The 12777-nt window shown below is 56.6% G+C and overlaps 2 protein-coding genes across 2 annotated transcripts; one reads left to right on the top strand and one right to left on the bottom strand.

Annotated features, from left to right (window-relative positions):
• Positions 1-117: 117 nt before the first annotated feature.
• Positions 118-3929, bottom strand: LOC309684709 (protein phosphatase 1 regulatory subunit 14A-like; the record flags this gene model as incomplete). The annotated part of the gene is made up of 4 exons (XM_082500577.1): positions 118-150; positions 262-342; positions 2746-3041; positions 3926-3929. Coding segments are annotated over 4 exons (414 nt in total), but the record flags the coding sequence as incomplete, so codon positions are not given.
• Positions 3930-4467: 538 nt separating this feature from the next.
• On the top strand, positions 4468-11325 carry LOC309684708 (putative Kunitz-type serine protease inhibitor). The gene is made up of 6 exons (XM_082500576.1): positions 4468-4586; positions 7765-7929; positions 10415-10465; positions 10594-10764; positions 10853-10897; positions 11019-11325. Exons 1-6 carry the CDS (start codon positions 4478-4480, stop codon positions 11186-11188), a joined length of 711 nt encoding a protein of 236 aa, XP_082356702.1. The 5' UTR covers positions 4468-4477; the 3' UTR covers positions 11189-11325.
• The last annotated feature ends 1452 nt before the right edge of the window (positions 11326-12777 follow it).

The raw sequence follows: 12777 nt of genomic DNA, 5'->3' as shown, positions 1-12777 counted from the left end.
GGGGGGGGGGGGAACTGGTGAAACTGGTGACAGCGTGGGCCCCCCCCCGCACCCACTCATGTCCCCCCCACCCCTATGGGGGACACCCCCCCCCCCCCCCCAATCCTCAGCGCGTACTTCGGTGTTGGCGGCGCACGACTTCAGGATGTCCTAAAAAAACCAAAAAAAAAAAAACCCAAAAAAAAAGGGGGGGGTGTCAGGCTTGTCCCCCCCCCCAAAAACACGCGTGGGGTGCCCCCCCCCCCCAAAAAAATACCCCACCTGAAGTTTCTGGACTCGTTCTTCGTCCGTCTCCAGTTCCAGGAGGTCGTCGATGTTCACCTCGTCCGGCATCTCCCCCTCCTGCCCACGGGGGGGGGGGGGGGGGACACACACCCGTGGGGGTCCCCAAAACCACCCGGCACCCCACGGCCCCCCCCCCCACCCGAGGGACACCCACTAAGTGGCCCCAACCCCCCCCAAAGGGGGTCCTGGGGGTCCCCAAGATCCCCCACACACACTCCCCCCGGTGTGTTCCCAACCCCCCCCCGTGTCCCCCACCCCCCCCGTGTCCCCCCCCCACGCGTGGGGGGGTCCCCTCTGTGCACACTAAGTGGCCCCAACCCCCCCCCAAAGGGGGTCCTGGGGGTCCCCAAGATCCCACACACCCCCCCAGTGTGTCCCCAACCCCCCCAGTATGTCCCCAACCCCCCCAGTGTGTCCCCAACCCCCCCAGTGTGTCCCCCCCCCCCACGCGTGGGGGGGGTCCCTCTGTCCACACTAAGTGGCCCCAACCCCCCCCCCCGGGGGGTCCTGGGGGTCCCCAAGATCCCACACACCCCCCCAGTGTGTCCCCACCCCCCCCAGTATGTCGCCAACCCCCCAGTATGACCCCAATCCCCCCAGTGTGTCCCCCCCCCACGCGTGGGGGGGTCCCCTCTGTCCACACTAAGTGGCCCCAACCCCCCCCCCCGGGGGGTCCTGGGGGTCCCCAAGTTCCCACGCGCACCCCCAGTGTGTCCCCACCCCCCCAGTATGTCGCCAACCCCCCCAGTATGTCCCCCACCCCCCCCGTGTCCCCCCCCCACGCGTGGGGGGGTCCCCTCTGTCCACACTAAGTGTCCCCAACCCCCCCCAAAGGGGGTCCTGGGGGTCCCCAAGTTCCCACACACCCCCCCCAGTGTGTCCCCAACCCCCCCGGTGTGTCCCCAACCCCCCCCGTGTCCCCCCCATTCCCAGTGTCCCCTATCCCGTTCCTGTCCCCCATTCCCAATCCCATTTCCCATTCCCGTCCCCAGTTCCCAGTGCCGTCCCCATCCCAGTTCCCACTTCCCACTCCCAGTGCCACTCCTGTCCCTGTCCCCATCCGCATCCCGGTTCCCAGTTTCCCGCTCCCAATTCCTGATGCCATTCCCGTTCCCCGTTCCCCGTTCCCAATGCCATCCCCAGTCCCGTCCCTGTCCCCGTCCCCAGTTCCCGGTGCCGTCCCAGTTCCCATCCCCATTCCCAATGCCGTCCCTGTCCCCGTCCCCGTCCCCATCCCAGTTCCCGTCCCCGTTCCCACTCCCGGTGCTGTCCCCATCCCGTTCCTGATTCCCGGTGTCGTCCCCATTCCCCATCCCCCATCCTGGTTCCCGTTCCCGGTTCCCAGTGCCGTCCCCATCCCGGTTCCCATTCCCACTCCCGGTACCCGGTGCCATCCCAGTTCCCGCTCCCGGTGCCGTCCCCATCCCAGTTCCCGCTCCCATTCCCGGTACCCAGTGCCGGCCCCATCCCCGTCCCGGTTCCTGCTCCTGTTCCCGGTGCCACTCCCGTTTCCACTCCCAGTGCCGTCCCCATCCCCATCCCAGTTCCCACTCCCATTCCCAGTGCCGTCCCCATCCCCATCCCAGTTCCCACTCCCATTCCCAGTGCTGTCCCCATCCCCGTCCCAGTTCCCACTCCTGTTCCCGGTTCCTGTTCCCATTCCCAGTGCCATCCCCATCCCCGTCCCGGTTCCCACTCCCGTTCCCAGTCCCGTTCCTGTTCCCATTCCCAGTGCCGTCCCCATCCCCATCCCAGTTCTCACTCCCGGTTCCCATTCCCGTTCCCGCTCCCAGTGCCGTCCCCATCCCCGTCCCAGTTCCCACTCCTGTTCCCGGTTCCTGTTCCCATTCCCAGTGCCATCCCCATCCCCATCCCAGTTCCCGCTCCCGTTCCTGGTGCCGTTCCCATTCCCAGTGCCATCCCCATCCCCGTCCCAGTTCCCACTCCTGTTCCCGGTTCCCGTTCCCAGTGCCGTCCCCATCCCAGTTCCTGCTCCCGGTTCCCATTCCCGTTCCCATTCCCAGTGCCATCCCCATCCCCATCCCAGTTCCCACTCCCGGTGCCGTTCCCACTCCCGGTGCCGTCCCCATCCCCATCCTGGTTCCCGCTCCCGTTCCCGGTGCCGTTCCCGTTCCCACTCCCGGTGCCGTCCCCATCCCCATCCCAATTCCCACTCCCGTTCCCGCTCCCGGTGCCGTCCCCATCCCCATCCCAATTCCCACTCCCGTTCCCAGTCCCGTTCCCGCTCCCGGTGCCGTCCCCATCCCCATCCCAATTCCCACTCCCGTTCCCAGTCCCGTTCCCGTTCCCACTCCCGGTGCCGTCCCCATCCCCATCCCAGTTCCCGCTCCCGTTCCCGGTTCCTGTTCCCAGTGCCGTCCCCATCCCCGTCCCGGTTCCCACTCCCGTTCCCGGTTCCCGCTGCCATCCCCGTCCCGGGTCCCGGTTCCCGGTGCGTACCCGCCCCCGGTAGAGCTCCTGCAGCCGCCGATCGATCCACCGTTCCGTGTCCAAACGCCGCTGCAGCTCCCGCCGGTTGTACTTAACGGTGGCCCGCGCCGGTCGCCGCTGCAGCCCGGGGCTACGGGCGGGGGGGTGGGGGCGACCTGGCGACCTCCCCCCCCCCCCAGACCCCGTCCCGTTCCCGCTCCCGTTCCCGTTCCCGGGGCCGTTCCCGGGGCCGGTCGCCGCCCCCCCCCCGCGCCGTTCGCCGCCATCGCTCGGGGGGAGGGGGGGGGGGCGGCGGGTGCCGGTGGCTATAGGGGGCGGGGGGGGGGGGAGAGGGGGAGGGGCGGGGCTACGGGAGGGCGGGGGGAGGGGCTGTGATGGGGGAGGGCGGGGGGGGGAGAGACCTATAGCGCCCTACAGCTCCCCTGACCCTATAGACCCCTATAGATCCCTATAGACCCCTATAGACCCCACAGCGCCCTACAGCTCCTCTGACCCTATAGACCCCTATAGACCCCTATAGACCCCTATAGACCCCTATAGATCCCACAGCGCCCTACAGCTCCCCTGACCCTATAGACCCCTATAGACCCCTATAGACCCCACAGTGCCCTACAGCTCCCCTGACCCTATAGATCCTATAGCGCCCTACAGCTCCCCTGACCCTATAGATCCCATAGTGCCCTACAGCTCCTATAGACCCTATAGACCCCTATAGACCCCTATAGACCCCTATAGACCCCATAGCGCCCTACAGCTCCCCTGACCCTACAGACCCCTATAGCGCCTACAGCTCCCCTGACCCTGTAGACCCCACAGCGCCCTACAGCTCCTCTGACCCTATAGACCCCTATAGCGCCTACAGTTCCCCTAACCCTATAGACCCCATAGCGCCCTACAGCTCCCCTGACCCTATAGATCCTATAGACCCCTATAGACCCCACAGCACCCTACAGCTCCCCTAACCCTATAGACCCCTATAGCGCCTACAGCTCCCCTAACCCTATAGACCCCTATAGCGCCTACAGCTTCCCTAACCCTATAGGCCCCTATAGCACCCACAGCTCCTCTAGACCCTATAGCGGCAACAGCTCCTCTAACCCTATAGACCCCATAGCACCCTACAGGACCTACAGCTCCTCTAACCCTATAGCCCCCTATAGAGCCCCATAGCACCCACAGCCCACCTAACCCATAGCCCCCTATAGCCCTCACACCCCCCAAACCCTATAGCCCCCTATAGTCCCCACAGCCCCACTAACTCTATGGTCCCCCCACCCCCCCAAACCCTATAGCGCCCTATAGCCCCTATAGCAATTACACCTCCCATAACCCTATAGCCCCCTATAGCCCCTCTAGCACTCACAGCCCCCACTAACCCTATAGCCCCCCCCCCCAACCCCTATAGCCCCTATGCGGCTCCCCCAGGGGCGTGGCGCAGCACCTCCTCCCGCGCCGTATGCAAATAAAGGGGCGGGGCTTAGCGGCAGAGCCCCGGGGGCGGGGTTTGGCTGGGCGGCGGGGCGGGGTTTGGCCGGGAAGGGCGGGGTGTAGCCTGGCGGGGCGGGGCTTAGCCTGGGGGGGCGTGGTGTAGCCTGGCGGGGCGGGGCTAGGCCTGGCGGGGCGGGGTTTGGCCTGGCGGGGCGGGGTTAGGCCTGGCGGGGGCGTGGCTTGTCAGGGCGGGGCGCACCTGTGTGACGCAGGCGGGGCGGGGCGCACCTGTGTGACGTAAGCGGCGGCCGCTATGGCGGCCAGGCGGTTCCTCCCGCTCTTGCTGGTGCTCCTCTTCCTGCCCGCTGCCGCCGCCGCCCTCAGCCAGGCCTGGCCCGGGCCCGACGGGTCTCCCCCGCCCGGTACCGGCCGCCTCCAGGCCCCGGGGAGGGGGTTAATGGGCGGGGAGGGGGGGGGAGGTGGCGGCCTTTGGGGCCTTCTCGTGGGTAGGCCGCAGCCTGCTGGGGGTGTGGGGGGGGCGGCGGATCCTGAGGGGGGGAATTGGAGGGTCGCGGCCTTCCAGGCCCCTGAGGGGGTCTTGACCTTTTGGGGGGGGTCGCTGGGGGCCTCTCTAAGGGCCCTAAGGGGGGGGTCTCTGGGCCAGTTTTGGGGAAGCTCTGAGGGTTTGGGGGGGGCACTGAGGGGGTTTATGACCTTTAGGGGGGTCCCAGAATTGAGGTGGGGCTCTTATGCTCCTGGGGGGGCACTGTGGATTTGGGGGGGCTCTGGGGGCCTCTCTAAGGGCCCTAAGGGGCGTCCCTGGGTCAGTTTTGGGGGGCTCTGAGGATTTGGGGGTGGGCTGAGGGGGTTCTGACCTTCAGGGGGGTCCCGGGGGGGTTTGGGGGGTTATAGCATCGAGGGGGGGGCTCTGAGGGCACTTGAGGGGCACTGTGGGGTTGGGGGGGGGCTCAGGGGGCCTCTCTAAGGGCCGTAAGTGGGGGTCTCTCTGTCAGTTTTGGGGGGGGGGGCTGAGGAGGTTCTGACCTTTAGGGGGGTCCCTGGGGGGGGGTTGGGGGGTCCCAGAAGTGAGGGGGGGCTCTGAGTGCTCCTGGGGGAGCACTGTGGATTTTGTGGATTTGGGGGGGCTCTGGGGGCCTCTCTAAGGATCCTAAGGAGGGGTCCCTGGATCAGTTTTGGGAGAGCTCTGAGGGTTTGCGGGGGGGCACTGAGGGGGTTTCTGACCTTTAGGGGGGTCCCTGTGGGGGTTTTGGGGGGTCCCAGAATTGAGGGGGGACTGTTATGCTCCTGGGGGGGCACTGTGGATTTGGGGGGGCTCTGGGGGCCTCTCTAAGGGCCCTAAGGGGAGTCCCTGGATCAGTTTTGGGGGGGCTCTGAGTGCTCCTGGGGGGGCACTGTGGATTTGGGGGGGCTCTGGGGGCTTCTCTAAGGGCCCTAAGTGGGGTCCCTGGATCAGTCTTGGGGGGGCTCTGAGGATTTGGGGGTGGGCTGAGGGGGTTCTGACCTTCAGGGGGGTCCCGGGGGGGTTTGGGGGGTTATAGCATCGAGGGGGGGGCTCTGAGGGCACTTGAGGGGCACTGTGGGGTTGGGGGGGGGCTCAGGGGGCCTCTCTAAGGGCCGTAAGTGGGGGTCTCTCTGTCAGTTTTGGGGGGGGGGGCTGAGGGGGTTCTGACCTTTAGGGGGGTCCCGGGGGCGTTTTGGGGGGGTCCCAGAAGTGGGGGGGGCTCTGGGGGCCTCTGTAAGGGCCCTAAGGGGGTCCCTGTGTCAGTTTTGGGGGGTTATTATTGTTATTTTTCAGTTTATTCTTCTTTTTATGCAGTTTCTTAATTGGTTTGTTCTTATTTTACTGGTGGTGGTTTATTCTTATTATTTGGTTTCTTATTGGTGGTTTATTCGTATTTTTTTGGTATTTATTGGAAGTTTTGTCCTGGTTTGAGGCCCAAACCACGACAGGTTCAGTCGCGTTTTTATTATTGGCGGTTTATTGTTTTTTTTTGTCTATTATCGGATGTTTATCGGTATTTTGGGGAGGATCTCTTATTGGCGGTTTATCCATATTTTTGGGTCTCTTATTGGCGGTTTATTCGTATTTTATGATCGGTGGTTTATTGGTATTTTTTTGTCTCTTATTGGCGCTTTATTGAGATGTTTTTGGCTCTTATGGGCGGTTTATTGGGATTTTTTTTGTCTGTTATCAGCGGTTTATTCGGATTTTATTAATTATTGGCAGTTTATCCGGATTTTTGGGTCTCTTAATAGTGGTTTATTGGGATTTTTGGGTCTCTTAATAGTGGTTTATTGGGATTTTTGGGTCTCTTAATAGTGGTTTATTGGGATTTTTGGGTCTCTTAATAGTGGTTTATTGGGATTTTTGGGTCTCTTAATAGTGGTTTATTGGGATTTTATTATCGGCGGTTTATTGGGATTTTATTATCGGCGGTTTATTGGGATTTTTTTGTCTCTTAATAAGGGTGTATTCGGATTTTATTAATTATTGGCGGTTTATCTGGATTTCTTTTCTCTTAATAGTGGTTTATTGGGATTTTTGGGTCTCTTAATAGTGGTTTATTGGGATTTTTGGGTCTCTTAATAGTGGTTTATTGGGATTTTTGGGTCTCTTAATAGTGGTTTATTGGGATTTTTGGGTCTCTTAATAGTGGTTTATTGGGATTTTTGGGTCTCTTAATAGTGGTTTATTGGGATTTTTGGGTCTCTTAATAGTGGTTTATTGGGATTTTTGGATCTCTTAATAGTGGTTTATTGGGATTTTTGGGTCTCTTAATAGTGGTTTATTGGGATTTTTGGGTCTCTTAATAGTGGTTTATTGGGATTTTATTATCGGCGGTTTATTGGGATTTTTTGGTCTCTTAATAAGGGTGTATTCGGATTTTATTTATTATCGGCGGTTTATCGGGATTTTATTTATTATCGGCGGTTTATCGGGATTTTATTTATTATCGGCGGTTTACCGTGTATTTTGGGGTCTGTTGTTGGCGGTTTATCCGTGGATTTTATTAATTGTTGGCGGTTTATCCGTGGATTTTTTGGTCTCTTAATAGTGGTTTATTGGGATTTTATTATTGGCAGTTTATTGGTATTTTTGGGTCTCTTAATAAGGGTTTATTCGGATTTTATTAATTATTGGCGTTTTATCCGGATTTTTTGGTCTCTTAATAGTGGTTTATTGGGATTTTATTATCGGCGGTTTATTGGGATTTTATTATCGGCGGTTTATTAATTATTGGCGGTTTATCTGGATTTCTTTTCTCTTAATAGTGGTTTATTGGTGTTTATTGGGATTTTATTAATTATCGGCGGTTTATCTGTGTACTTTGGGGTCTATTGTTGGCGGTTTATCGGGATTTTATTAATTGCTGGCGGTTTATCGGGATTTTGGGGTCTCATATTGGCGGTTTATTCGGATTGTATTTTTTGGGAGGGGGGGGGAATGCCGTTTTCGGACAGAGAAGCGCCGTTATTCGTGCCGGGGGTTGCTCCCGCCCCGATTCGGGGTGCGTGGTGGTGTGTGGGGGGGTGCCGGGGTGCCCTCTGACGCCGTCGTTGTCGTCCCCCCCCCCCCAGAGCCGTGCCGGCTGCCGCGGGCGTTGGGCGAGTGCCGGGACTCGGTGCCGCGGTGGTGGTTCAACGGCACCGCCGGCGTCTGCCAGAGCTTCTTCTTCACCGGCTGCGGGGGCAACGCCAACAACTTCCCCAGCGAGAACCAGTGCCGGGAGAGCTGCCGAGGGGGTAAGAGCCTCCAAACCCACCAAAATCGGGGCATTTCGGTGTCAAAACCCCCCTCCAAACCCCATCAAATTGGGCTATTTTATGGTTTTGGCATCAAAACCCCCCAAAATCACCTACTGAATTGGCTCCGTTGCTTGATTTGGTTTCAAACACCCCAAAATTATCCACCCAATTGGGCTCTTTTATAGTTTTGGCATCAAACACCCCAAAATTATCCACCCAATTGGGCTATTCTATAGTTTCGGTATCAAACACCCCAAAATTATCCACCCAATTGGGCTATTCTATAGTTTTGGCATAAAAAAAAAACCAAAATCACCTACTGAATTGGCTCCGTTGCTTGATTTGGTTTCAAACACCCCAAAATTATCCACCCAATTGGGCTCTTCTATAGTTTTGGCATCAAGCACCCCAAAATTATCCACCAAATTGGGCTATTCTATAGTTTCGGCATCAAACGTCCCAAATTATCCACCCAATTGGGCTCTTTTATAGTTTCGGCATCAAACACCCCAAAATTATCCACCCAATTGGGCTATTCTATAGTTTCGGCATCAAACACCCCAAAATTATCCACCGAATTGGGCTCTTTTATAGTTTCGGCATCAAACGTCCCAAAATTATCCACCCAATTGGGCTATTCTGTAGTTTCGGCATCAAACACCCCAAAATTATCCACCCGATTGGGCTCTTCTATAGTTTCGGCATCAAACACCCCAAAATTATCCACCCGATTGGGCTCTTCTATAGTTTCGGCATCAAACACCCCAAAATTATCCACCCGATTGGGCTCTTTTATAGTTTCGGCATCAAACACCCCAAAATTATCCACCCAATTGGGCTCTTTTATAGTTTTGGCATAAAAAAAAAACCCAAAATCACCTACTGAATTGGCTCCGTTTCTTGATTTGGCATCAAACGTCCCAAATTATCCACCAAATTGGGCTCTTTTATAGTTTTGGTTTCAAATACCCCCAAACACTCCACCAAAATTGGTCATTTTGGGGTTCTTTTCACTGTTTCGGTATCAAACACCCCCAAACACTCCACCAAATGGGGTCATTTTGGGGTTCTTTTCATTCTTTCGGTATCAAACACCCCCAAATACTCCACCAAATTGGGTCATTTTGGGGTTCCTTTCACTGTTTCGGTATCAAACACTCCACCAAATTGGGTCATTTTGGGGTTCTTTTCACTGTTTCGGTATCGGATACCCCCAGACAGTCCACCAAATTGGGTCATTTTGGGGTTCTTTTCACTGTTTCGGTATCAAATACTCCATTAAATTGGGTCATTTTGGGGTTCTTTTCACTGTTTCGGTATCAGATACCCCCAAACACTCCACCAAATTGGGTCATTTTGGGGTTCTTTTCACTGTTTCGGTATCAAATACTCCACCAAATTGGGTCATTTTGGGGTTCTTTTCACTGTTTCGGTATCAGATACCCCCAAATGGGGTCATTTTGGGGTTCTTTTCACTGTTTCGGTATCAAATACTCCACCAAATTGGGTCATTTGGGGGTTCTTTTCACTGTTTCGGTATCAAACACCCCCAAATACTCCACCAAATTGGGTCATTTTGGGGTTCTTTTCACTGTTTCGGTATCAAACACCCCCAAATACTCCACCAAATTGGGTCATTTTGGGGTTCTTTTTACTGTTTTGGTATCAAACACCCCCAAACACTCCACCAAATTGGGTCATTTTGGGGTTCTTTTCATTGTTTCGGTATCAAATACTCCACCAAATTGGGTCATTTTGGGGTTCTTTTCACTGTTTTGGTATCAAATACTCCACCAAATTGGGTCATTTTGGGGTTCTTTTCACTGTTTTGGTATCAAACACCCCCAAATACTCCAACAAATTGGGTCATTTTGGGGTTCTTTTCATTCTTTCGGTAACAAATACTCCACCAAATTGGGTCATTTTGGGGTTCTTTTCACTGTTTCGGTATCAAACACCCCAAACAGTCCACCAAATTGGGTCATTTTGGTTTTTTTTTTCACTGTTTCGGTATCAAATACTCCACCAAATTGGGTCATTTTGGGGTTCTTTTCATTCTTTCGGTATCAGATACCCCCAAATAGTCCACCAAATTGGGTCATTTGGGGGTTCTTTTCACTGTTTCGGTATCAAACACCCCCAAACACTCCACCAAATTGGGTCATTTTGGGGTTCTTTTCACTGTTTCGGTATCAAATACTCCACCAAATTGGGTCATTTTGGGTTTTTTTCACTGTTTCGGTATCAAACACTCCACCAAATTGGGTCATTTTGGGGTTCTTTTCATTGTTTCGGTATCAAACACCCCCAAATACTCCACCAAATTGGGTCATTTTGGGCAGTTTTATCATTTTACTCTCAAACACCCCCAAAGAACCCTCATTCTGTTTTTTTTTAATTATTTCACCGCCGGACACCCCAACCCCCTCTCTCTAATTTTTTTTCGTTGTTTTTTGTTTTTTTTTTTTCTCCTTTTCCGCAGTTTCGCCGTCACCCCCCCACCGCCCCTCCCCGCCCGACGCCCTCTACGCCGGTAAAACAAACCTCTACGCCCTTTTGCCGAATTTCCTCCTTCCCCTTCAAAATTTGGGCATTTTAGAAGAAGGGGGGGAGGGGGGGGTGTCACGCTGACTCTGTCCCCCCCCCCCTTTTTTTTTTCAGAACACTGCGCCGCCCCCCGGCTGACCGGCCCGTGCCGTGCCTCCTTCCCCCGATGGTACTACGTCCCCGTCAACCAAACTTGTCACCAATTTATCTACGGCGGCTGCCGGGGAAATAAAAACAACTATCAGACCGAAGAGGATTGTTTAAACCGCTGTCACCCCAAAAAAGGTGAGGTTGGGGGGGGGGGGGACGGGACCGACACACCAAATGACACATCCCCGGTGGCTTTGGGGACATCACCGTTTCCATTCCGTAGGTGACACCGGCGGCGATTTGGGCGGCGTTTTCTTCTCGGCGAAAGGTAAGAACGGCGGCGGCGGCGCTCCCCACACCCCCTTTTTTGGGGATTTCTCGGTGTGGTGTCCCCCCTCTCATATTTTTTTTTTTTTTGGGGGGGGTGTCCCCCTTCCCCCTCCTCTCAGGGTTGGCACTGGGGTTGCTCCTGGCCGTCCCCGCCGCCGTTTTGGTGGGTTTCGTAGTTGACGTCGCGCTCAAAACGTGCCGGAAAAAAACCGAATTAACCACACCGGGAATGCCGTGGAATCCCCGGGACGATACGGAATATTTGATGAGCAACGCCTACACCCTCTAAAGGAGGGGGGGGGACGACACTCCCCCCCCCCCCCCTTAAAAAAAAAAAAGAACCCCAAAAATAGGGATTTCTGGTGCATTTTGAGCACCCGCTTTCCTTCTTTATAATGATTTTTTTATTTTTTTTCCCATCTTTTGCCGGGGCGGTTTTTTAATTGTTTTGTAGAAAAAAAAAAAAGAGGGGGGGGGTGGTAGAATAATCGGAGGGGGGGGGAATAAAGCCCCCCCCCCCCTCCCCCCTCTCTCTTGGGGGGAATGTCTCCCCCCTTTTTCCTTTTTCCAGTTTTTCCCACCCGGATTCAGCCACTGGTTGGACCCAAACTGGGGGGGGGGGGGGGGGGGGCACAGTGATTTTAAGGGGTTTCCAGTGATTTTTTTTTTTTTAAAGGGGGGGGAGTGCGGTGATTTGGGGGGACCCTGATTTTTGGGGGGGGGGGGGGGGGGTTGTGATCATTGTGTCGAATCAATCAGCTTAATTAATTATTTGGGGGGGGGGGGTGCGGGGGGGGTGTTTCTTGTTATATATATTATTTCTTTTTTTTCCTGAATAAAGGGAGATGTGAACCACCCATCTGGGGGGGGGCTCGGGATTATTGGGGGGGGGGGACACACCCCAAAAAAAAAAACGTGGAGGGGGGGAACCCCTGAAAAAAACGGGGGGGGGGGGGGGGGGGGGCTAAAACATGGTGGGGGTCTCTTTGAGGGGGGTTGACCCCCTGGATGAGGCCTTTTTTGGGGGGGGGGGGGGGGGGGCAAAATTGGGTGTTGAAGTCCCTGTAGGTGTTGGGGGGGTGGCCCCCACTTCCCCCCCCCCCCCCAGCACCCCAAATTTGCTGGCTCAGCATTGCTTAACCCTTGATCCGGGACACGCCTTTTGGGGGGGGGGGGGGGGGGGTGTTTCTCCCTATTTCCCCCCCCCCCGGGGAAATTTGGGGTGGGGACAAGATCTCTTTGGGTGGGGTGGGGGTCCCCTAAACCCTCTTCCCCCCCTCCCCAAATAGACACCCATGCAAATAACCCCCCCCCAACAAATATTGCCCCCCCCCCCCCCCCCCGGGGAGGCGCCGCCCAGGGCAAAGTCTGTCCCCCCCCCCCCCCGCCCTGTGCACCCATAAAAGCCGGGGGGGGCCCCCCCCGAGGTGACACCGCTGGCAGCTCCTGTGCGTGTCCCGTCCCCCCCCCTCGCCACCACCATGGACAAGCAGCACCATAAGGAACCAGGCAAGAAGCACAAGGTGAGTGACCCCCCCCCAAATTTGGGGGGCACCCCCCATGTCCCAGCACCCCCCCATGTCCCAGCACCCCCCCTTTTTCCAGCACTGGGCCCCCCACCCCCCAATTCCTGGGACCTCCCCCCCCCCCCCCCCCCTCGCCACCACACAACTGGGGGTCCCCCAACTCCTCAGACCCCCCCCCCCAACTTTGGGACCCCAAACCTTACCCCCCCCGGCTCTGGGGACCCCCCAATTCCTGGGACCCCCCCCACTGTGGGTCACCCACCTTTTTTGGACCCCCCAATTCCTGGGATCCCCCCCCCCCCCACCTCGCCACCACACAACTGGGGGTCCCCCAACTCCTCAGACACCCCCC

This window comes from Vanellus vanellus (genome assembly GCF_965231255.1).
Source record: "Vanellus vanellus genome assembly, contig: HAP1_SCAFFOLD_2313, whole genome shotgun sequence".
Taxonomy (NCBI): Eukaryota; Metazoa; Chordata; class Aves; order Charadriiformes; family Charadriidae; genus Vanellus; species Vanellus vanellus.
This window is presented reverse-complemented; position numbering and strand designations above follow the sequence as displayed.

Coding starts and splice junctions, on each gene's coding strand:
- LOC309684708 (XM_082500576.1), top strand. CDS start 4,478: ATGGCGGCCAGGCGGTTCCTCCCGCTCTTGCTGGTGCTCCTCTTCCTG. Junction 4,587..7,764: donor CGACGGGTCTCCCCCGCCCG/GTACCGGCCGCC, acceptor CCCCCCCCCCAG/AGCCGTGCCGGCTGCCGCGG. Junction 10,898..11,018: donor CGTTTTCTTCTCGGCGAAAG/GTAAGAACGGCG, acceptor CCCTCCTCTCAG/GGTTGGCACTGGGGTTGCTC.